The sequence below is a fragment of the Amyelois transitella genome, chromosome 17 (assembly GCF_032362555.1).
Source record: "Amyelois transitella isolate CPQ chromosome 17, ilAmyTran1.1, whole genome shotgun sequence".
Lineage (NCBI taxonomy): Eukaryota > Metazoa > Arthropoda > Insecta > Lepidoptera > Pyralidae > Amyelois > Amyelois transitella.
Window position 1 is genome coordinate 8,448,932 of NC_083520.1, and position 25,072 is coordinate 8,474,003.

Sequence of the window (25,072 nt, forward strand, 5' to 3'; positions counted from 1 at the left end):
AATTTCCAGAAATTCTGTTCGCTTGTTGTGATAGCCCATTCTAATATTTTTAATTTCTCGTTGTTAGGTTTTACCTTACAGTAACTTCTTTAAAATATTATAAGTATAATAAAAAATATCGTCTTCAGAAAGCAAAGTACAGTGGAATAATGAAACATGGTGAATGTTATGAAAGGAGTGCTCGTGGAATGGTAGGTAAACAACACATTCTTCTTTTAGTATTGTCTGAAAATGATTCTATGAAATATTGAATAAAACATTGAAATACATTTCCATATAAGCAAAAAAGAGCTATTTGGCTTGCTTAATCTATACCAACTAATTTTATAAAGCTGAAGAATTTGTTTGTTTGAACGCCCTAATCTCAGGAACTACTGGTTCTAATTGAAAATTTCTATTTGTGTTGAATGATTATCGAGGAAGGCTATCCCTATAAATGGTCTGAAAACTTGCTATTTTGGTATGGTTGGCTATACAACAGTTTTACTGTAAGAAATGTTACTTTTACAACCACAACTATTCAACGTAATCCAAATCTTGAGGTAAACCAAAGCTTTGGTCAATCACATCATTTTCCATTTGAAAGGTGTTCTTGATGTAAGACTTCAAGATGTAAATGTTCTCTGTCCATCTGTTTATTGCAGTTTTAAGATTCTGTAAAATGTATTTTAATTTAGTAAAAAATTGTGGCAAGATGTACTTTCTGGCTGCACCTCTAGTTAAGATTGATTTAATGATGTATTGAACTTCAGATATTGGCAGCTACCTAACTAAAACATATGCTTTCTTGTAGAATAGAATAGGTTCATGAAACTTCATCAACCTTTTCTATTCTACCAACAGGTGATGGAACTGGGACTAGTTAGACACCTCCCAATCAATGCAATAACATATCAAACAAACTTTATGTACCTTCTTATAGTACAGGTTTGACACAAGCTTTCCATCACCTCAGTTTGCACTCAAATTAAAGTACATAACTCAAAACTGCCACTTACATAACAATTTAGAAACCATATCCCAATCTAAATGTTTACTAAAGTGTTATAAATGCGAAAGTAAGTTAATTGTTTGTTTGTTGTGTAAACCAATCTTGAAATTTTGCACAGTTTATAAGTGTCTTGAGAAGGACAATGGAGATAAAAAGTCATCCAAATAAAAGTTCACATGGGTTTTGTGAAAATCCCATGTGTAAAATAAAACTAGTAACATTATACATTGTATTTGAGCAATCAAAATTACCTCAGTATCTGTTTTCAACTGTGCTATGTACTCCGGATCACAGTCTCTGTACTTTTGGAGCTCTTTCGTCAATTTCCCCTCTTGTCTCACCATCTCATCAAGTTCTGACAAAGTAGCTATTCTTTCTTTGTTGTTCTCTCGTCCAACCTTAATTTAAGTTTGATTTACAAGTGTAGGTTTACCTTTACGTAAAAGTTAGAGATTCTCTGCCTGTTTGAAATAAAAAAATTATGGAATCCTCTCTTATTGCAACCCTAGACCACATAGGGAACCCACACGCTTTTAAATGTTTGATATGTCAGTCAATTGATTCATGTTCTCTTATACATATATTAGATTCTATGATTGCAGTACAAATAGCTTTGTTTGTATAGGATTTGCATGGTATAATTTTATTTGATTTTTGAAAATATAATACTATAGAGTTCTATTTTCAATCAACTATATAGATTTAACCATGCCATATTGGGCAACCTCTGAATTTTTTTACAAATATTTGCCTAAATTCCTTATATTAGATTGACATTTGAAACAAATAGCAAGGGTAGTCAGTTAATATACACACACTTAATTATAAAAGAAAACTACTTACGGACTCAGTGAGAATAGCATCTTCTGTCTTTTTCAGCTTCTTGTTACAGTCCTCCAGTTCATTTTGTAATTCAGTTAGCTTCCGTTTTTTTGCTGTTCTGGCTTTGCTGTCATTTAACAGAAAAACATGATGTAAGATATTTGCCCATGTCTTAATGACATGAAAACACCAAAAAATTTATTACTAGTGATGCAACGTGAAGTGACTAACAACACAGTGCAAACTGCTTCTACTCTAAAAAATTAATAATTCTTCTTGATGAGCTAGCAACTTATATCTTACTTCCATCATTAAACCATTAAATAAACATCACCTTTGAGTCTTGTAACATACATATATTATATATATATAATCACGTCTTTATACAGCAGTCTCAAAAAGACAGAAAGGCCATGTTCAGCTGTACAGCTTAATGATGGAATTGAGATTAAAATAGTGACAAGTTCTATTGCACATCACCTAAAAAAGAATCCCACCAAGTCTACCGTAACTATATCATTTTATTTATTTCTATTTAATATTGTTTTATGTGATTTTTATAGTGTTTACCTTGGAAATGACCAAAAATATATGGAGGTTCCAATTTTCTCGGAGTCCACCAAGTGATCATCCACTAAACTTTGCACCACTTCCTTTACTGATTGCACTGTTATGCCTTTTTCTTTTGGTGCAATTTTTTCCAACTCCTGTTTGAAATATTACAAAATATATATGTATATTCTAAAATCTAGTAAGATTTCAATTCATAGCAATTATCACAGTTTTACAAGTTTATTTATTATTAATAAATATTGTTAACAAAATGTATATTATATATTTATACATTTTGTTCACGATATTTTTATTTTACTATTTAGTTAATTTTGATCAAGATAATTAAGGACGTCCTGGTAAAGGGTCAGGTCAAAAGTACCCGAAACCGCCGAGCTTGTATGAAGAGAGTTATGAATGTGGACGAAGCGAAAGAAGTATGCAGAGATCGTGGCAAGTGGAAAGAGGTAGTCTCTGCCTACCCCTCCGGGAAAGAGGCGTGATTTTATGTATGTATGTATGTATGTTAATTTTGATGTCAATATTGTCAGTCAAGAGATCTTAAAAGAGAAAATACTGTATCCACTCAAAGCCAATTTATAGAACAAAAAATAGAATTACCATATCAGTTTATACTATTTGAATGTCAATGCCATTAAAGCCATAAAGCTGAATGTGGCATTTCAGTCTTTTCAAGACCGTTGGCTTAGTCAACCCCGCAGTTGATATAGACGTGTTTATATGTACATGTGTACTGTAAACCTCCTTTTTTAATCTCAAAAAAATGGTTCATACCTTCAATTGAAAAAAATCCTTGCTTTGATGGAATATCTCCAGCATCCTCGTTTTTTTCTCATCAGCACTAAGCCCCCGTTTCTTCGACATCTTTCAGTGACCCGGCAATGAAGCAGTTCTTACTCCACTTGGACGAGACAATCGCGCTTGGCAGAAAATTTATCCTACAGGACCTGGACGACACACATCTATTCATTCAAGCAGACATAGTTGAAACATTACAAGCTAGAGTAGACGACTTGATGGACCAATTAAGTATTCCTGTTCATGATAAAGGATTGTAAACAAAATGGCCGCCAGGGAGTCCGGTAGAGTTAAAGAAGCAGAGAAAAGACGGGTTTTAGATGATGCAGCGAGGAAACGAAGAGCTAGGAAGGCCGTTGAAGCCTTGGAACAAGACAACTTCCACGATGACCCACATGCTGATCTGGTTATGTCGAAGAAGGTCCCAAAATTTGCAGATTCAAATGAAAAGCCGACGAGGAAGAAGAAAGCGAAAGGTGCAGAGTATTATAAGATGAGGTTCAGGAAAACATTTGTGCAACTTGTAGAAGAAGATGCTAGTTTTAGACCGGACCCTCCTAATTATTTGTCAGCGCAGGCACCACCATCAAAGTAAGGTTTTATACATATATTATACCATTTTTATTCACGCTTTCACTGCTAAAGTAATGGACTGGTTTTGATAAATTTTTTTAAGATTATACGTATTAAATTTTTCAAGTCTTGTCCTTACTCTTGCTAATGAAATGTATTAATATACTGGTCGTATCCTTCTCAATAATTGAATTTAACGTCGATAACTGTATGTTAACTCCATGATAGATAACTCTCAGTACAAAATTTCTTGTGCGAAAAATAGACTGTAGAAATTTTAACTGTGAATTTTGTTGTAAATAAGTTAAATTTTAAGTTTATGTACTTATTATTTTACTTACAGATTTCCTGATCGACATTTCTGCGCCGTGTGTGGATTCCCTTCCTGTTACACTTGCATACCTTGTGGAGCGAGATATTGCAGCGTTAGATGTCTCGGTACGCATTTAGATACGAGGTGTCTCAAATGGACCGCATAAATAGACGTATGTTTGAATATTAGTTGTAATTTACTTACTTTTTCGTAATAAAATCCAATCCAAAGCACCCAAATACGCAGATCGTTTTATTTTTCCCGCGTCTTCATCACCTCACACGTGATTTAGTTTTTAGTTTATAACCGGTAGGGGGCGTTATACTGCCAGTGCTTTCATATTACTTCTTTTCGACGGTAGATGCCGTTAAATGCAGTTCTATTTTAGTACGCCTACTCGACGGTAGATGGCCTACAATTTTTATTAGGACGTTTGCTTTTGTACAACATGGCGTATTTTCTGTTTATTTTAATTCCTTCATAGATGGCACCAATGTACATTTAAAAAAAATCTTGGTACCTAATAATTTTTGCAAAATCTAAAGAATGGTTTACTATTCAAGGTTCACTAGAATAGAATGTACCTGATACACATACGTATAACATCTGAGTAATATATCTCACAAGAAAGGTTTTCACAAAATTTTACCCACTCATTCTTATACTTTATGCTTTTTATAATAATCTTATTACAATAAAAAGTTGAAACATCCAACCGCTATTCTGGACACAATATAAAAGCGGTTATCAGTTAATAAAAGCAGTCTCCATACACCTAGGGTATAAAGGGGCGGCCACAGTGGAGTATTGACATTAGCCACGTGCCACGTTATCACACCCTAAGCAGCTGGAGTGATAAGGGAGCCATTGTAGCCAAGACAGATGGCAAAACCACTTCCTACATCCGGTACTAATTATTGCCTACCTAATGTTGCACGTTTTGTAAACTTGTGGAGGTGCCCTTGGAGAATTGGTGGAAGAGAGAAAGGATCGTGAAGATCTATCTAGTCTATGTATATGCCAATTTTAATTTTTCCAGGAGTTTATTCGATATAAGTAATAATGCAATCTTTATACTTGATTTTAACCGAATGGATGGAGGTAGTTTTCGTAGAGAAGTCTCTACCCTAAGTCTTAAACTTGCATAAGGAAGATGATACAGCTTAAAATTTTTATTCATTATTATGGGACACTTCATATTACTTAATAATTATCAAGTGGAATTATGTAAGTAGTCTTTATCTTTGCTTGCGCGATTTACACTCTTCGCTGTTATTGGCTGATATCGTCGCGTGATTGTTGTCACTTGTGGCGTAGAGATGTCGCCACACATGCTATTATTTTTTCTTCGGCTAAGAGATGAGTCCCAAGTTGGAAAGCCTTTCCCTCAATCTTTGCCTTCATTGACTTATACAATGCGTGGGAAGAGAAGCACCCGACACATACTAGTTATGTTTAGTTATAATGTCGTTTTTTCAAGGGGGGCTGATCTAGGATCACATTTTGAATCTAATCAATGTAAATAAATAAAATAAAATGTAAGGAACAAACGGACAACCGTTCCGTTTTTATATATATAAATGAACACGGAACTCTTTCGTCCCGCCATTGATTGGGCGGACGAGAAAATTTTAAAATGTCTGTTTGACAAGTAAGAAGATTTTGCGTGTTTTGTCCGTTCGTTTTTGAATACTAATTTATTTCTTCTATATTTTACTAATATCATTTTCCATCTTCTCTTCCTCTGACTGCACTTCACCTTCCATAAAGTAAGCCTTCAATCTTTTGCTTCATTTTCATATTGACTTTGAGTCCGACTACTGAATTACAAACTGTCATTTTAATCGGGCTTAAATTAAAACAAGGAAATAGTTTTGTGTACTTTTCATCATTTATTCTCTGTTCATCTTAATTTAATTTTTACAGTATTGCCACTTCACAATTACTGGTTTTAATTAATTTAAATAGGTTCCTAGTCAGAAATAGTATACTGAAATTTTTTCCATTTAGTTACGTTACACAATGCAATTTTTTTTATATTTCAGCCTACCTATAATTTATTATCACAATGATTAAAAGGCTGTATTTTTTCTGGGAATAAACGTCGAATAGGTCATATAAATACGATACGTCGATAAAACTTAAACAAGTAATTCTATAAGAGTCCTCTAGGACTATTATAGCTTATGAGGGACATCAATAAGTGGCAACATTTTCATGTTTACAAATTAAAAACGACAAAACAAAACCCGAAATAAGAACATAAAAGGCTGTAAATTTACAGCTTTTTAACTTAACACAAATAAAGATTTCTATTTACACACAGCATTTAATTACTTATTATTTACAGGAAATGCATTAATTACATTTAGTTACATACATACAGTTTGCTTAAAATTACTGACTCGATTTCAATAAATATACGTATTATTAAAGCCAAATATATTTTACACTAGCTATTGCCTGAGGCTTTGCCTGCGTGGACCTCCACTGCTGCGCCACAAAACATGATTGTAAATCTCATTTTAAAGTCGGTAAAATTTGGGTCTATTTCCTTTTTAATGAACAGCGGTTTTAGCTAGGAAAAACAAACTAACAGACTTTTTCGATTAACTAACATTATTATAATGAATACATAATAACGAACATTTTCAATTTTATGTATTCATCATTAGAATGTTTATTCTCTTTAATACTGGAATTGAGGAATGGTTAACATCAATTATTATCATTAAATGTAACATTACCTACATCTAATACAGATCATCTAATATAGGCCATTATAAGGATGGGAAATATCTAAAAGGGAAAAAGTTTGTTAAGAATTTTAAAGAAATGATATTTTAACATCTCTATGTGTAAACATAACACTATGACACATAGATCAGTCAAAAAAACAGGTAATTAAATTAAATATGATTTTACAAATTAACGGATTTATCGATAAATTGATTGTGTTGTTGCTACTACCCTTATCATTAAAACCTTAACGTCTTTTATATTAGGTAATGCGAGATCCAAAAACTACATAATTATAAGTAGGTATTACTGCAGGAACATTTTCGTACAAATTCTTTATCAGTCAAATCGTCTACAACATCAATCTAATCAGATACATGCAAATTTATTGTCGTTTTTGTACTAACACAGATGAAACATTAATTCAGGCTTCATAGGACGGTATAGTTATGTCTACCGTGACTGACAGACAAACATTTTCTACTTTTCTTTCCAATTCACACAATCGTTTCCTCACAAGCCTTTTCTTTTGTCGGAGTTAAGTCATCGACTAATTTGTCTATAGATCCTGGTAGATTGGTAGGATCCTGGAAATTTCTAACTAGGTGTATTCGGTCATAGGCAACCATTGTTACGTTTTATCATTAAATTGCTTTTATAGGGCCTGTCATGGCACGACGCAGGTTTTATCAGCTTTCTTCTGGCCTAGCTTAGTCTGGAATCACAACCCAACGAGCTAACTTCCATTCCTTCACGGATCATCCTTCTTCTTCCGTAGCTTCCCTTCCGTGTGTATCGTTTGCGTCACGGCCTCCACTGCTGTCGATAAATCAGCTTCAGGATCTATCGCAGTTGATAAAGCAGCAATGTATGCGCACGCTATTCGTAAAACCGATAATTTGGAAAGTTTCTGGTTGTGACTATACGCAGGAACTGATCTCCGAAGAGTGTCGAAGGCTGCGCTTATAGTGTGGACTCTGGTTCTTTCTCTGGCGTTGGCTTCTATTCTCCTTTCCCTGGTCATGTTCTTGTAGTTCCTCTGTTCCCTGGGTTTAGGTTTTTCATTGTAAGGTTCGACTACGCCTGGGTGGGGTGGTACTCTCGGTGGTCCCGGTCTGGGTTCCGGTACCGGCGGTGGGGGAATAGGCGGGGGAGGTTCTAAGGGTCTTCTTCTTTGTCTTAAGAGGGTGGTTTCACTAGTTTTCTTTACTAAAGAGAGAGGTTCGTTCTGTGGTTCTTCTGTGAAGGACCAGGGTCGGAATGGGCTGGCTGGGGCGTCGCTTTCTGGGCTAGCGAGGTCTTCTCTGGAACTAAGTCTTATTCTTTTTTTGGGTGGTTGTAGCCTGACGGGGGTGCGTTCTCTCTTGGGCCGGTCGCTTTCGGCGCGGGAGTCGAGGCGAACTCCGGAGTCGTCAGAATGCGCCGGGCCCGAACAGGAATCATCATCGTCTCCACCAGAGACGAATCCAGCGTCTCTTTCTAAAATACGATCTGTAACAAAAGAAATTACTTGTTAAGAACTGATGATAGTTCATAATATAAGCATAGATTAGACATAGGTACTAAAAACAACTCTTATTAGTGGATGAGGATTGATATAGAATAAAAACGATGTCTTAATCAAAACTGAAGTCACTTTTCCAATATTAAGTATTAAAGTTTACCCACAGATATCAGAAAAAAATGTTAGATTTTTATGAGTCGTAGGTACTCGTACCAAATAATTAATTTCGAAATACAACTCAAACTAAAACAAACCATCACTCAATGAGCCTTATTCTTTCGAAACAAGGTTATAATTCCGATCTCCCACAGCAGTTAATTCGTTGCTTTATATGGCTCACGGAAGTTACGAGACGACAAAAAGGTAACAGACGTACAAACGAAGCCGGCTTGTTATGGTCTAGGCTGGGCATGACTGGAGTGTGGTATTAGTTTTAAGCTGCGTTTCCACCACAGCGGAGCGGAGGGGAGAGGAGAGAAAAGACGTGAAAAGCAGTGAGTGTTTCCATTAAAACGGAACGGAGTGAACGGAGAGTAAAGATGAAGACACGTGTAAAGTGATGAGTGTTTCCACTGAAGCTGAGCGGAGCGGAGTATAGTGAAGCGGTAAGTGGATATCAGTTTATTTCTCACTCCGCAACATATCGTATCATCCCGCTACATACTAATCATACACCGCTAACCTCCTGTGCACTCCGGTTCAGTGGAAACGCAGCCTTAAGGCGTCGCCAAGCCCACGCGCTTTCAGACGACGTAACTCGAGTCTTGTTTATTGGTATCGTGGCGGACTGCAATTATTTATTAAGAATATCTTTTTTTTTCAAGGCATTGCTCCTGTGCGAATTTCCAGAAAATTGGTAGCGCATTTTTGATATCTGGTTACTAACAAAATTTCACCAAAGTCTCCCAAGTAACAATTAGGCGCTAAAGTGAGATTTATAATAAGTCTATAAAAGCGCTAACTAGATTCTAAAGTGGTTTATGGGTGTAACAAATTAGTGTTAGAGCGCGCTCTAACCCTACTTTACCCCCGAATTGGGCACAATTTTTATATTACTTAAGGTTGTATAATGACGGTATACAAGAGTTAGGGTAATTGGCTAAGAGGTACAATTAGTGCTATAAGAAAGTTATTATAGCGGTAACAGGATCTCTTAGCGATACAAGAGGGGTAAATAAGCGTCAACTGACTCCTTAAGCGGTACAGTAGAGATACAAAGGCGTTAATTATATTTTCAAGCGCTAAAAGGGAGGTAAATAGGTGTTTTGTAACGGTCTGAACGCTATTCAAGATAATTAAACTAATTTTGTGATCTAATAATAAATAATTTTATTTTCAATGGCTATAAGTTTACGACTAATGATTTTTATATTAAACAAAAAAAAGTGATATTGTATGGTGAGAAAGGAAGCATATTTTTGCTGCGAAGGGAAGTACACTGTGAATATGTTACATATTATATGTTGTCTATTTACTGAAAACTTTTCCACGTATTTACAACAATTTTTGTTTATTTTGGTTGCGACGCCATTGTCAAAAACAAGTAGTCAATATAAGAAATACAGTAGTGACCTTAAGCGCTATTACTTTACCTTTAGTCACAAAAAAGTAACAATAGACGCTATAGGATCTGTTATAGCGAAAAATTATACTCCTATTTGACTTAAGGTAATGCAAGAGAGTTTTGTATAACTTCAAGCATTTGGTTCTATATAAGATTAAATAAACACTATTGTAAGGCTGGTAGCGCTTATTAACGCTATTGTGCAACTTTAGGTTCTTGTAAAGAGTTTATTATCACCTGCATAGCACTTTTGGAGGTAGTAGCTAATTCTTATTCTTATTTAGATCTTAGAGTTCTAAGATTCACTTAAAGCTATAACACAAAATGCCGTGCATGTACAACAGTGTTAAGATTTGCCATAATACATCCATAACCTTTAAGCTCGCCTAATTGTCGCGCTTGTAACTCTGTATTATAAGTAGAAGTGATATACGTTACTTGGTACGCCACTTTATCGCCAATAGTCATAAGTGTTGCTACTGTAATGCCTTTGTAGCCCACTAAGTAACAAAATAAGCTCTAATCGTCGCCTAAATGTTTGTTGGGCTGTATCGCGTTAAGTCCTATATAGATTCTTATATGGTTAGTTTAAAAACATGAATAATGATATTGTGATAAACATGACGGATACAAAACAAGAGCACATGATCCGAAATTACTCAAGTCCAAAAAGTAACATCCAACGTTTAACTGAATATTGATAGGGTATACCTTATTTACACTTATGAAAAAAAACTTGTTAAAACGTCCCAAAAGTTCCCAACTACACTAGTTATGATAACATTGTAAAAGACACAACTAGATTCAAAATTAGTAGGTATTATAGAATAAAGAGCGAGACCAAAAATAGTAATAAATATATATTTAACCTCGCGTAAGAAAAAAGATGTGATGCCTATCTTAAACAGATATAAATAAAACATTACCTACATATCAATTTGGGTTTTACCCCAACAAAATTTTGGTATAAACAATTTAAATATTGATAAGAATGTTTAGAAATTGATCAGGTTTGTACCCGAGGACAAGGTTGGAGTCTGCTCTGGCGCCGGCGCCTGCGCATGACGTCACAATCCGCGCTACACACTGGGTTATTGTTCTCGAGATTTTATTGGGTGTTAACTAAAGTTATGTTGCATTGTGCTGGGCACGGCATGTCACGGTTTAACGTTTTAGTCAAAGATTGAGTTATTTGTTTTGTGTAATAAACGTAAGCGTGTAAAATAAACATTTTAAATTCTTCTCTTAAAATTGTAAGGTATTTGTTATGTACTTGGGAGGTCCACCCAATGGGCATTTTTATTTTCAATATTACCTTAAAGAGAGTTTGAAGTAAAAGAAAAACATAAAAACTTTTACTTTTTATGTCTTTTTTTTACTTCAAAATATATTTAAAAATATGCGCGTGTAAAGGAGCATATCTAGCATAACCAAAATAAATAAAAGTCGTTCTTGCTAATTGCGTTTATGTTTTCAAACTCTCCATTCCGCTGCGCTAATAAATACTAACTAAAACTATATCTCAAGATATCTATTTCGAATAAAATTAAAAATACCATTACACTTCGCTTTAAATACTAATTATCTCAAGATATATCGTAACGGGCATAATACCTCCTGCGGCCGGTATCACCGTCGCTATGTGTATGTGATACCAAACAGGTTCGCGCCCATATGGTCGACGTAGTGATTATTAAATCACATTACAGAGCGACCAGTGGTCTGCATTCCTCGCTTTTTTACTAAATACTTACGAGTACCTTTGGAACTCGGCTCCAGTTGTTAATACTCGTAATTTTAATTGGGCTTTAGGCTGTATTATCAGGAGGTAATATTTCGTAATTCTACTAGCCTACACCTATCTATGTATTTGTATAAAAATACTTATAAATAAATAGATAGAAGTAGGTAGTACGAAAAAATCCGAATAATTACCGATAAAGATATTTATCTTTAATATCAATGTTACCTTAAATTTATATATATAAAAGGAATGACTGACTTGTACGATTAGACGGTGATAGCGGTCCAACAACGTATAGCCCAAACCGCTGGCTCAAAATACTTGAAATTTGCCATGAAGGTTAATTATGTGGTCTAAAGGTGCTCTAAGAGATGAATTCCCGAAATCCTAGCGGTAATTATTCGTATTTTTTCGTGAGACGCGGGCGTCCTTTAGTTACTTACAACAATACACATTACTAAGTCCTTTACTACAAGAAAAGAATGCAAATGTCAATATTAGAGTGGATAAGAGCATTTTTAGTGCGATCGATTTTAAAGTCTTCGTTTGGCAAGACTAATTCACGAAACATCTTCACATCTGTTATACAATAAATACTGATAAGAATTGTATCACACCTGGCAAAATGGCTGATTCAGAGTCATTGTGTACTTAAATTAACTGGAAGTATTTTTTTAATTTATGTAGATAACATAGCAACTTGGTTTGCATTAAATTAAAAATCTTTATTGCATATCATTTACCACATCAGTTGAATTTCAGTTACTGCTTATAAGTAGGTACAATATCAAACCTTTTGGGCATCTCAATTTTAAAATACAAATAATGAGAAACTATGAAGATCAATTACTTCAAGCTTTCAGCAATCCGGTGAAATACCTAATTAAAGTACTTATAAAATTTTACTAAATCAAATTGAATAATTGTCTTTTATTATTATAATAATTTATAACGTAACCAAATTACGATTAGAAGAACAGTTGATAATAACTTAAAAACTAAGCCATATAAAGCCGCTAAATTTTTAGACGATACAAATGAAACCATCGCTAAAAATGGCGTGACTATCAAAATTTTCAAATTTTTATAACATATCTACTATAAGTAAAGCTACTTATACCAACAGTTTCCAATATAGATAATAGTATGTTCTTAATGGTTCAGCTACCGGAATTAGTTTATGGCTCATAATCGAATGGCAGCGGCGCCGCGGAGGCGTTCCTACAAAATGCAGCTCCTAACAACAGTCATATGCGACTTTGAACTCTACAACAATAACATAAGACATAAAAAGAAATTCCTGATAAGTTAATAGACGTGGTGTGGCGCAAATGATCAGTCGGGTTACGAGTTTATGAAGCAAAGGTTCTCACACTACAGGTGTTTTTATATACATAACGATCATGCCGTTTAAGCCCCACCTACGCTTGATTAGGGATTTAATTGCCTTATACTTCTTTAAGGAATTCATTATACTTACCTACGTAGTGAAATATGTTATTTCTGAAAGAGAAGAATAAGGACTTTCTCCTTTGTATATCTTTATTATGAACTTAGTACCAAAAAGTCTAATGCTGCAGATTGATATATCCCTCAAAAAATTTCAAACTTGAACGGTTGGAATCGGCCTGTATCCAATAACATTATAAAAAACACAAAAGCAAAAAACGTGCGTCATATATTTTTCGCTACCTATAATGGTAGATTGGTATTTAGTCAAGCAGAAATTTATGAAGTAAAATTAAATTAGGTACTATCTTAACGTATGATCAAAACGAAGTTCCATCATGACCATTACAGAATTGAATCTAAGTATTACATATTATCTGTAACCGCCGCCCAAGGTAGGAACCACATTGAAAAGTTGTTGTCGAATCAAATGTTTGATTAATGACTGGGTTATAGAAATCCCAAACAAGAATAATATATCACCGAGCCACAATAACCAGGCAAAGGCCGGCTCATTACGCCGCTTCACACTGACGTGTTAAAACAAAGAGCAGACTCGTAAAGGGCGCCGCGGCCCTCTCGTCGTCGAACACTGTCGATCTCACCACCAGATAAAACCCTCTCGACTCCAAAGATACAAATCTGGCGCCAAATTTCACAGAAACGGAACGCGCCATCCATAAAAAGGCGCCCTTTTTAAGTGGATCTTATTTTTTTAATTCCACTTTTGATACACCTGATTCACATGCTCGTTCTGGCGGGATTCGAAATTTGAATACAAAAATTTGTTTTTAAATTTAAAATCGGGTGGTCTACATACATAGGAGCTAACAATAGCTTTGACAATCGAAAGTGCACCTATCTTATTGTCTAAATTGCTTACGGTAGGTACCTACAAAATCAGCTAGTACGGTTTATATTTCAAGTGGTTTACCTTTGTGGGTTGATAATTATGGGAATTTCACTTACGTGACAACACAAAAATGAGAAAATGATGAGCGGTCAACGCAAGAAAAAATGATCGAACTAGTAATGTCGTGTCGGCGGTTACATATTCGCACGGTCTCTTAAGCTTAATGTATGAGAAGTCGTGATTTTGTTACGACTTTCTCCGAACAAACATTACTAGCGGCGCCGGCCTGCCTGCCACCACAAAATAGTGAGGGCACAAAAGGGCAAGGGCGATCCGGTGCTTGGGATATTTTGATGATATAGATATATCAAAAAAAGAGATTGAAGCCTAGTCTAGGCTTAAGGGATTTATCAACATGGCATGACAGCTCGCAGATCACAACTTACTCGGTTTCTTCATAACACGTATGATACTATAGATAAAATTACTTAAATTTCGCGCCTAGGTGAACCACTTGAGTGTTCCAAGGGTAAAAAGGAAGAAAAAGAAACCGCACTTACACACGTAGTAACTCATGCTCGACAAATAATTACGTATCCTATGTCAATTTCTTTGGTCAAATTCCAAAATTTAGAAAGAAAGAAATGAAATGAGCGTGACTGTACTTTCATGTATTGAAAAAGATAACACATGTGTAGTTTCTTTAATTTGTACCCCTCGCGCCTCTATGTCGTCGGTTCACTATCCGCTGACCTATTACTTTTCTAAAATGTCGCATTTATAAGTCGATACAAGTCAGTAACAGAAACTCAATATATCTCGTCTTGATGATATTGATCTATACAAAAATTCTTAAGGTCTGACTGACATTTAAGACTAAACTTAGACATTGCCGACATACGTGTATGAATTAATTGGTTCGCTACCTTTTCTTCTTATTTATGTAAGAAGCCTTAGCAGATCATGTGCAAAATCAAATTCTTTTCTAAAAGAGGTTTCTCCTAGCAAGAGTCTTCCTTGCTGGATGAAACTTTTTTTATTCTTCATAATTTAAATTAAAAATGTTATACCTACGGAGTGCAATTCGTAAACATATAAGTTTGTATAACAGCGACATATTGGCGCCCGTCTAGTCGGAGCCATAGACACTAACCAACTGGCCAGAACTTTGATTGTGTAACAAACTCACATTATGCATCCCGTTTTTATCCCTTACGGGGTAGATAGAGAAAATTACTCAATCACGAAAATCGATGGGCAACTTTAGCTTAAGACAGAATGATAAAGTTGCTAGTCCAACGCCTGCAAAAGAGTCCCAAGATTATACACCTTCTTTTGAATGGCTTATAATAGAAGAGGAGAGAAACTGTTGGCTCAGACTACGTATTTCTTGACTATCAGGCCAGCACGGAAGCAACAAAATTCTTTGGAACAAAAGATAGCTTACTTTTGGTTACCACCACTGGAAGTATGATTCCGTAACCAGGTATTGGCTGAAAAATCACTGAGATAAGCTAGAGTTTAAGAACCATCGAACAGTTAGTACTTAGGTATATTATATTTATTTTTTTCATTAGTAAGAAGTACTAACAATTATAATGCAATAAATAGTTTACAAACAAAGAAAACACCGCTTGTAGGTACTTACTCCAATCAAACCAATTTGTACCTTTCACACCGTATTGCTTATGAAAAACAGACCAATTATATAGTAGACACCGAATGTTGCCTACATAACGCGAAGCAATTACTATATAAATAGACAATGAACCTACTTCACAACGGCTAACGTCGACCAACTGATCAAACATTGGAACAGTGTCCGGCAGAGTCAAAACAATGATTGTTTCAGAAGCATAGACTCAACAACTCAGGTTATACACCTGGCTCGCGCGTCTTGAAGATACTTTTGTACTACTTTTTTCTACAGTTTAACATTGGTATATATGAACACGTGTTTATCCCTTGCGGGGTGGACAGAGCCAACAGTCTTAAAAAGACTGAAAGGCAACGTTCAGCTGTATGGCCTATCAGTATTTTCAATGTATGGCCTATCAGACTGTTCGCTCTGTCTACCCCGCAAAGGATATTGACGTGGTTTGATTATATGTATGTATGTAAGATTAATATAATGTGACAGGTTGCTAGTTCATTGAATCGCAAGTTTATAAGCCTTTCCTACGATTTATCTTACTACCTAAAACTATTAAGTGATACATTTATTAATTTAAGATTTGTTTTTCAAACTCCTATATAAATGTAATTCAGACAGTGCTAATATTTGGTATGCATTAGTATATTGATGCTGGAACTCCCGGCGACTGGGAAGTGTCCAGATTTTCGTATCAAGCCATGTTTAATGGATTTTACCACCTGGCTAGACGAGAAAAATTACACTTCTCTGACACATTGTCAGATGTCATTTGTTACGGATCGCCGATAGCCTAGATTTGAATAAAGCCTAGACAGAGAATAGATTTTAGACCGAAATGACCCTTATTATACGGAGTGGACGCGAAGTTGTACACTCCGTCCCGAAATACAGATGTGATCATTTATCAAAGAAGGGTATTTAAATTTTATATGCACATAAATCTTCTTCAAACATTCTAATGATTTAAGAACGTTTTTCATTAATAACTATTTAAATAAATATTTTTTTGTTTCTGACAGTTATATAAGTAATTTTTCTTTTTCGTGAACAACTGTACTTAGTAACCTCTTTTTGCAACGGGGTAAACATATGGAAATGATCAGTGTGTAATGATTGTCAAAAACAAACATTAATCTTCTACTTGTCTTGATACAGACAGTATATTTTTGTTCCGTATTTAACTACTTACATAATTTTGTCGTAATTTCAATACAGTTAAGTATACGTTGTATTAGTCTCAATTTACCCATAGCTAAACAAATAAAATAGGAAAATAGTAATTCATTATATTAAAAGTCATTTACCTAAACAAAGTTCTAAACTAAGTACGTCACATAATTTAAAATAAGTGAAATTTTAGGCAACATCGTAATCGGATATGGATCGACGACTTTTAGCGGCAATTAAATAAGCAACCGGTTTGACTATATTTAGAAAAAAAAACGCCTTCTAAATAGCGAATCAAACACCCACAGCATCGACCAAACGGATGGCGGGTTGGCGCCATTGGCCGCGAGAGGCAACCTCAAATTGGCGCCAAATTGGCGGTCAATAAATTAGATTTTTTTAAAAATCCTTGCATAAGTTCAAACAGCCAGCTAGTATTTACAAATTAAAAACCCTGCTGAAAACATTTTAATGCATATTTTCAGTCACTTCTTTTTTTAAATGTTTTAAACCAAACTCGATATTTGTGTCAATAAAAACATGATTTACTTACTTAATATTAAAGACATACCTACCTTTTTGAAATAATGTACTACTAATAATAATTAGGTATACGTTTTTTTCATTAGTACACTATTAATAACTATTAAGCAACAGCGTAGCTGTCATATCCCGGATATTGTCACCTACAAACAGGTAAATATGGCGCCGGCGTCGAATCACCGGGCAATTTATCTTGAAGTAATCTCCAATTCAGTTGATTCGTTGGCGAATTAATGCAAATGTGACTGTAGGAATGCGATGACGCCAATCGTTCCGACAAACATAAACATGGCCATAACATACAAGATTTTTAAGTAAATAAGAATGGAAAATTGTGAATTTGAAAATGTTACTGGCCGGTATATATACCTATTAGAATCTCAAATAGATTAAAAAAAGAAAGTTGCATTGATTAAATTTTGTATTATATTTAAGTAAGTACATAGTAAGACTTGTTGTTATATAGAACTGTCCGCGCGTGTCTACGCCCGTGTAAAACGAAGGATCTCGTCCCGCTGGAATCCCGGGAAATCCTATCTCAATGCACCCTGTTACGGAACTTACATGCCGAATTTTTAGTATCTAGATCCAGCGGTTTGGGCTTTGCATTGATTTGTCAGTCGGGTCTTCTTTTCTTTAATATAAGATAAAGTTATTATGATGTTCATTGATGTTTCTTCCACCATTATAAAATGATCAGCGGTGCATGTAAAATATATGAGATCGGACGCCCCTACAAGGTAACTACGCGCATGCGCTGTCGACTCGGAAAATATGCAAGTAAACATGACCTTTGCCGTTTGCCTCGTGTCTATTATAATTCATTTGGTTTAATTCAAATATTTTAAATTTATGGGTCAATGAATTTAATTAGCCTTAAACCATAAACAATGCAATTTTTTACCCAAAACTCTTTTAACCGGTTTCAGGACGGAAAATAATAAGTGATGTTTTTGAAGGTTACAAATAAAATACTGGGCATATTATCGACATAAGTTCCAAAAACTTGTCAGGATACGCTTCTACAGTTTTAATTATGCATACAAGTATCTAAAACCGACGAACTTGCATGGAAGGAGTTATGAATGTGGGTAATACGGAAGAAGTATGCAAGGATCGTGGCAAATGAAAAGATGTAGTCTCTGCCTACCCCTACGGGAAAGAGGAGTCATTGTATATCTGTAGCTATTATTTTTTGCGCCGATGAACCTGCCAGTTGTAACTACATATATGTGACCTAAAACAATTGCGAAAGTAGTTTAGCAAACGAACACACGATAAAAATGTAATTTCCTGCGGAAATCTATGCGATGTTATTGCTTGTTGCACTTTATTTGCGCCGGCGCATGGTTTTGCGGCATTTACGAGCATAAAGTGCTTTGCACACTAGCCCCTTATAGGCAAAGTAGCCAAAAACCGCGCCACCCACCACCTGTGTTATTTTAATAGTGTCCAGAATGAGACATTTTTTCTAAAAAAAAATATTTCAAATGGTATTACTACCTATACATTTTAATCTTCTATTATAATTTTTTTGCCAACAAGTAATATTTTTTTTTGTTAAATATGACGTAGGCTCAGGTATTATGTGAAGTATCGTAATTTGATTTTTTTTCCTGATTGGCATAAAGAAAATTTAAAGTTATTTACGGTATGTGCGCAATGGATAATTTTTATCAAATGTAGTAAGCACCATAATACAAATACCCCAAGGTTTAAACTTAAACCGTAATTTTCTTACAAACAAGTTACTTAGTTACACTAAATTTAAATGCCAACAGCATGTTTATGCAATACACTAAGAATTATTATCACTTATAATTATATATCACTTTTCTATAACACATAGGTACTATCCACTATAAGCCTTAAAAATCACATCATTCTTAAATCAGAGTCATTTCCCTGTTACCGTACTTATATGTTTTCTGAAGTCTTTTTAACATACTTTTTTTTTGTATCCGTAGCAAGGATGGACGTGTCAAGCGACGCAAGGATGCTTTTTTGTCTGCCCACCCAATCGCTTCCTCCCTTTGTGCGTTTCTACGAATTTTTGGCTTCCCTACGTCATCCCTTTAATATTAATGTTTATGCAAAAATTAACCCCTTCAAGTCAACGTGTAACCCTTATAGTCCCTTGAGAAAACTAGGAACTTTCTTTTTTTTTAATTTATAAGAAAAGAAAGCATTAAATTATTTTTGATATTTAAAATAACCTAAGCGCTGAAACATAGCGGCGAATTGTATACGCAACACGTAAAGATAAGGAACACATTGAATATTGATAGAATTCATCAAAGTACTGACAACATAGACTACCTATTTATTTTGTGTTATAAATGTTATCTGGATTTTATAACGAAATATTTATGTAAAATTACATCGAAATCCAATTTAAATTTAAGGGAATTAAAGTGAAACTTTGTCAAAGCTTCCACGACTAGATCCTACCCTGCCTCGTAATAAAACAATAGCGTGTTATTTTTCCAATAGGCTGCAGTGGATTTGTACAATTTGCACCAGATGTGTATTTTAGTGAACAGTTAATGTTGTCATGTGTGACATGAGGCGGACAGATGCGGACCAATCGCCACATGAATGCATTATTATACAGCTAATGACGGGTAATAACACGAATATTGTAACGTAGAGTGTGGAGGGAAAGGTCGGAGTGGGAAGACCTAGACGAACGTATCTTGATCAAATTAAGGACGTCCTGGTAAAGGGTCGGGTCAAAAGTACCCGAAACCGCCGAGCTTGCATGAAGAGAGTTATGAATGTGGATGAAGCGAAGGAAGTATGCAGAGATCGTGGCAAGTGGAAAGATGTAGTCTCTGCCTATCCCTCCGGGAAAGAGGCGTGATTTTATGAATGTATGTATTGTAACGTAATTTATTATTATGCAAATAATGGCTACTTCTTAGTTCTTTCTTACTTAATACGAGATTTTGTTACCCTAATCCGAAGAGCTTGCATTGAAAGATTGAATGTGGATGATACAAAAGAAGTATGCAGGTATCATGGCAAGTTGAAAGGGGGAGTCTCTTCCTACTCAACGTAGTAAGAGGCGTATAGATAACGCGGTATATACAGTTCGTATTTACATCTGTTACTCTATCAAGCAAAATATACATTAAACCAAAAAAAGTTGTCTTATTACTAGCGACCCAGCCCAGCTTCGCACGGGTAGCATTTATAAATATAAATCTTCAGAAAACCCCGTTACAAACAGGAACAAAATCTATACATAACTTTCCGAGATTAACGCGTACATACAAACAAACAAAATAGAGGGACTTTACATCATTATAATAGGTAGTGAAGTGATAGTAAGGTTCGTTATCTCTAACAAACTAACCACAAATACCTGGTTTCACTCTGTTCAACCTTGCGAATAAACGAGTACATGTGACCGTTTTTTTTACAACACAACTCGTATGTACATTTCAGTTTTACGACTATTTTCAAATAGGGCTTTTCACGTGAACCATGTCACGTGCCCACCACTAGCAAAGGTCGCACCTCTATGTACAGCAAGTCAAGATTTTTCGTTTTTCTGATAAAATTAATAACCACCCTTTTCTGGCTATGAACGCCATAGAAAAAAAATATAACAAATAACTTATTTGAAAAACTGTAGACTCTCTTACCAGCCTCTTTTGGTAATAATCACAGGCTCATAAACTTAAAGATTCTTCGTTTAGGCGATGGGCTAGCAACCTGTCACTGTCTCTATATATGTTCGTCTAAACGTGGGTTTATGAATATTGGTTTAGTCTACCCCGTAAGGGATAAAACGTGCATGTATGTATCATTGAAAATAGTAATGATAATAGAATCCGGTTCATTTTTTGACCCACGCGACAAGACAAGCTATGTTTTTGTCTGTGTCTTACATTAGCTTGCTCTGCGCCCGCGCCACTGGAAAACCCCACCATTATTTAGAATCTGTCGTAAACAATTTTTTTTTTGTTCTAACCAATTAAGCAGGCAATTCGTATCCGTGAGCACGTTCAATATTAACTCATGTCATTTTGACTGTAATTTTAAACCACAGCTTTGATCTGTTCAACATCTGATCCTAAGTCATGCCGTGTGGGTTCCGACACTTTAAAATAGTACCATTCCATATCTTTCTTATAGATGCCCTAAAAAGCGACTAAGGGCAAGTACTTGGGATTCTTCTTGAAGGCAGTGGGCTAGCAATAACGATCTGTTTGAATCTCGATTCCATCATTGAGCCACACAGCTGAACGCGACCTTTCAGTCTTTTTAAGACTTAATTACCTTTATCTACCACGCAAGGGATATAGACGTAAATATATGTAAGTATGTATCTAATCCTAATATTTAAGATGAAATTTTACCGCACCTATCATAATGTTAATCTCATAGGGATACACATAGCGAGGTTGTCAGCAGCACATAGCATGACAATTCCACTTTGCACCAACATTTTCGTCCTCCAACACTTCAACAGTAGTCGATTGTAATCTGTACATATGTCAAACAAACGCGTATAGATACTACAGATCACATCTGGTACCCAACATCTGGTCCCCAAACGGGTTCTGACGTCACAGGCTTGACATGTGGCAAAACGACTCATTTTATCGCCGGACTATTGTTTTTTTTTTATTGTTTTACAGTGCACATAAATGTGTTGAAAAAATTACAGCATTAAAATCCGGATGCAGTAGTACTTTTTTCTTTTAATTTTTATTGTTCCATTTTCGAAATGTGCTTTAAGCATAAGGCAACCTTAGTTAGTAATCAAATATAATATATACCTAGGTAGGTATATATTATATTTGGTATTTTGCCATTGTGAAAATTAACAAAGGAATCACTATTTTTCTTCTTTTAAATATTTACCTTTTTCTAAGCGGCCAGTGCGCTATACAATTTTAAACACCAATAGCTTTGTATTTAATTAATTTCTTATCTTTTATATAATTACCTAAAGCTATGGTGATCCCTCATAATAAATGAGTCATAGGTAAAATTATTTTTTGTTTTTATGTATGAGCCAATTAAAAACTAATTTTCATTGATTAATCATAGTTTTCAAAATCTAGAAAGTCTCGAATGACATTAACAGGCAAAATGAAGTGTAAGCATTGCAAAGAATAAATTTTGTTGGTAGCATTTACTAGGGTTGTTACACGTGAATAGAAACAAAACGATAACAGTTCGATATACTTTTTTTCAAACTACCTACTAAAAATTATACAAAGCTGTACCTACCTACATAAATTCCTTTGAAACAGTATTTTTAAAATCGACAGCTCAAACAAATTACTAAAAAGAAGGAACGCATACGGCAGCTATTCAAATCTGTCGCGGTGCACATGTGAACAAACAAACAAAATCTTTTCACTAACGATATGTGTCTGGTAGTTTCTATAATAAACAGCATAAGATCCATATTGCTTTATCAAATAGCAATGGGAAATTTGTCATAATATCCACTTGTCTACAAGGGTGCGACCCCCGAAACATGTGCGGTGTTTTGTCCGTTTTTCTTATACCCCATTGTTTTTAGCGCTTAGAATTGTTTTAATTATTGATGTAAGTAGTAAGTTGTATGTATTTACACATAAATAGACGGATATTACCATTATTTAGTATTCGTTATTAATGAATTCGATATAAACCGACTACAAACATATTTTTTTTTTCATTACATCTGTAAAAATAAATGTAACAATAGTCATCATAACTACGATTCGATACAGTCTCAGTGCAATAGTTATAATTTTGTTTAATTACCCAATCAGACTCTGTGAACACCATTTTGAAACTCCTTTTCCACAGACTTGTCCTCAAGTTTAAATTTGATTTGTGGGCTAGGAAATATATTTAATGAAAGTATAGTCCCGGCACCAATTTAAAAAAGGAATAGAACCAGTTCCCGTAGATGTCGTAAAAGGGACTATAGGATAGGCTTATAAACTTGAGATTCTTGTTTTAAGCGATTGGCTAACAACCCTGTCACTATTAGAATCCCAATTTTATCATTAAGCCCTCACAGCTAAACGTGGCCTTTCAATCTTTCAAGACTGCTGGCTCTGTCGACCCCGCAAGGGATAAAGACGTGACTATATAAACCTATATGTATGTAACGAAAATTAAAATAGAAATTTACATATTTCGTTAATTTATCTAGAGTTTAGGGCCCCGGGTTCCGCCTTCCGACTTTTCTCTGTCCACTTAGTCCGGTTTTAGGCATCCTCGGATTTGAGTAAAACAGAAAAATATATTATACATAAATAAATAACTATATACACTAAAATCTAACGAAACATTACGCATCTATATATCGATTTCTCTTCAAACGTTCACATTATGTAAAATATTTATATTGTTTCATAATAATTATCAGTGCAGTGTGCTCATTGCAGATATTTGTTTGTAATGTGAATGTCGGCATTTCAAAAACAAACAGACAAAAGAGTAAAACAATAACGATGCAAAAAAAAAAATTTTTTAATTCTTTTTTTTTAAAGTGGACTGACTACCTGGCCAAGTTTTGCAGGCAAATATAACGGGGTCATTGTAAGTCTTTCTTTTTTTGTTATTTGCTTAGGATTTTCTGACATCGACCCTTCTCTTATCTTTATGATAATGGTAACAAAGTAGATAAGTAAACATTACAAAAAGGTAATTATTACACAATGGTACTGGAACTGTATGATGCACTTTTTATTGCCCACTTAACTAACGATTGTTTATTTTTTTTTAGGCAAGATAATATTTTTTCTATTATTTCGTTGGTCCTGCTGGCTGAACCGTTTCTGATAAATATTGGAGAAAATACAAATCTTCTTTTTACTTAAACATATAGTCAAGTCTATATCCCTTGCAGGGTAGACAGAGCCAACGGTCTTGAAAAGACTGAAAGGCCACGTTCACTGTATGGCTAAATGATGGTATCGAAATTCGAAAAGTAACCGGTTGCTATCGCATCGCCATTCAGCATCGCCTATAAAGAGAATCCCAAATTTATTAGCCTTTCCCGTATTCCCCTTTTACGACATCCATGGAAAAGATATGGAGTGGTCCTATTCTAAAGTGCCGGGAACAACACGGGTTTAAGTTTATTTATTTTTAACTTTTAAGTTAATTAAATTTTTATAACTTTTATATTGCTAGTTTTAAATATTTACGAAATAAATTAGTAAAAATAATAATATTTGAATACAACTTAGCACAAGCATGATTAATTCTTCTTAAACGAATATGTTTTGTACACAAAGTTAATTATCGTAATCGTAACAGAAAGCTCCAAAAGAAGGACGCATAGGTGCATACTTATATAAATATTGATGACTATAATAAAATAAAACCGGAAGTACCAACTTTTAACTTCAGGCTGGCTCTCCGCGGAAGTGGAAATGAAAGATGACATCTCGGACGAATATCCTTTAAATCCAATTTTTCTTTATCCTTAAAAACTAACACACTTTCCAAGGCAACTTATTGGCACGTGAGACACTTAATAAAAAAAAAAAAAACACTAAACAGTCATTGTTTTCAAATATCGAACGTGTATCGGAATAGTTCCGTTGCGCACGCACATCCCTCGGCGTGCGCTCACTGCATGTGATAACATTCGACTGACGGACGGAACCGTCGTGGAACGCAACGCATCGCAAAGTTGGCTCAGCTAGAAGACGGGGTAAAAAGCCCGGCGCCAGCCCAGTCTCGCCCTTAGAGATGCGCCCGATACTGATGATATTATTGGAATTTTATCGTACTTGTATGTTTTTATTGTTTTGAGCT

At 34.9% G+C, this 25,072-nt stretch overlaps 4 protein-coding genes across 4 annotated transcripts; 2 read left to right on the forward strand and 2 right to left on the reverse strand.

Annotated features, from left to right (window-relative positions):
* The first annotated feature begins 50 nt into the window (after window positions 1-50).
* Window positions 51-3,444, forward strand: LOC106134263 (general transcription factor IIH subunit 5). The gene is made up of 2 exons (XM_013334260.2): window positions 51-191; window positions 3,258-3,444. Exons 1-2 carry the CDS (start codon window positions 157-159, stop codon window positions 3,442-3,444), a joined length of 222 nt encoding a protein of 73 aa, XP_013189714.1. The 5' UTR covers window positions 51-156.
* Window positions 487-3,250, reverse strand: LOC106134261 (meiotic nuclear division protein 1 homolog). Its single transcript, XM_013334258.2, has 5 exons — window positions 3,161-3,250; window positions 2,384-2,520; window positions 1,835-1,940; window positions 1,243-1,389; window positions 487-654 (listed from the first exon to the last, which is right to left on the reverse strand). The coding sequence occupies exons 1-5, from the start codon at window positions 3,248-3,250 to the stop codon at window positions 517-519; spliced, it is 618 nt and encodes a 205-aa protein (XP_013189712.2). The 3' UTR covers window positions 487-516.
* A 5-nt stretch (window positions 3,445-3,449) lies between the features above and the next one.
* On the forward strand, window positions 3,450-4,311 carry LOC106134262 (zinc finger HIT domain-containing protein 1). The gene is made up of 2 exons (XM_013334259.2): window positions 3,450-3,775; window positions 4,101-4,311. Exons 1-2 carry the CDS (start codon window positions 3,450-3,452, stop codon window positions 4,234-4,236), a joined length of 462 nt encoding a protein of 153 aa, XP_013189713.1. The 3' UTR covers window positions 4,237-4,311.
* A 1,628-nt stretch (window positions 4,312-5,939) lies between these two features.
* On the reverse strand, window positions 5,940-24,889 carry LOC106134259 (transcription factor ATOH8). Its single transcript, XM_013334256.2, has 2 exons — window positions 24,650-24,889; window positions 5,940-8,300 (listed from the first exon to the last, which is right to left on the reverse strand). Exons 1-2 carry the CDS (start codon window positions 24,696-24,698, stop codon window positions 7,561-7,563), a joined length of 789 nt encoding a protein of 262 aa, XP_013189710.2. The 5' UTR covers window positions 24,699-24,889; the 3' UTR covers window positions 5,940-7,560.
* Window positions 24,890-25,072: the final 183 nt, after the last annotated feature.

Excerpts from the sequence above, each read along its gene's own strand:
- LOC106134259 (XM_013334256.2), bottom strand. The coding sequence starts at position 24,698 with ATGTCATCTTTCATTTCCACTTCCGCGGAGAGCCAGCCTGAAGTTAAA. Across the intron at positions 8,301-24,649 it reads GAGCCAGCCTGAAGTTAAAA|ATCGTATTTTAGAAAGAGAC; the intron begins GTTGGTACTTCC and ends CTTTTGTTACAG.
- LOC106134262 (XM_013334259.2), top strand. The coding sequence starts at position 3,450 with ATGGCCGCCAGGGAGTCCGGTAGAGTTAAAGAAGCAGAGAAAAGACGG. Across the intron at positions 3,776-4,100 it reads GCGCAGGCACCACCATCAAA|ATTTCCTGATCGACATTTCT; the intron begins GTAAGGTTTTAT and ends TTTTACTTACAG.
- LOC106134261 (XM_013334258.2), bottom strand. The coding sequence starts at position 3,250 with ATGTCGAAGAAACGGGGGCTTAGTGCTGATGAGAAAAAAACGAGGATG. Across the intron at positions 1,941-2,383 it reads TATTTTTGGTCATTTCCAAG|CAAAGCCAGAACAGCAAAAA; the intron begins GTAAACACTATA and ends GTTAAATGACAG. Across the intron at positions 655-1,242 it reads AGTTGAAAACAGATACTGAG|AATCTTAAAACTGCAATAAA; the intron begins GTAATTTTGATT and ends TACATTTTACAG.
- LOC106134263 (XM_013334260.2), top strand. The coding sequence starts at position 157 with ATGGTGAATGTTATGAAAGGAGTGCTCGTGGAATG. Across the intron at positions 192-3,257 it reads AAAGGAGTGCTCGTGGAATG|TGACCCGGCAATGAAGCAGT; the intron begins GTAGGTAAACAA and ends GACATCTTTCAG.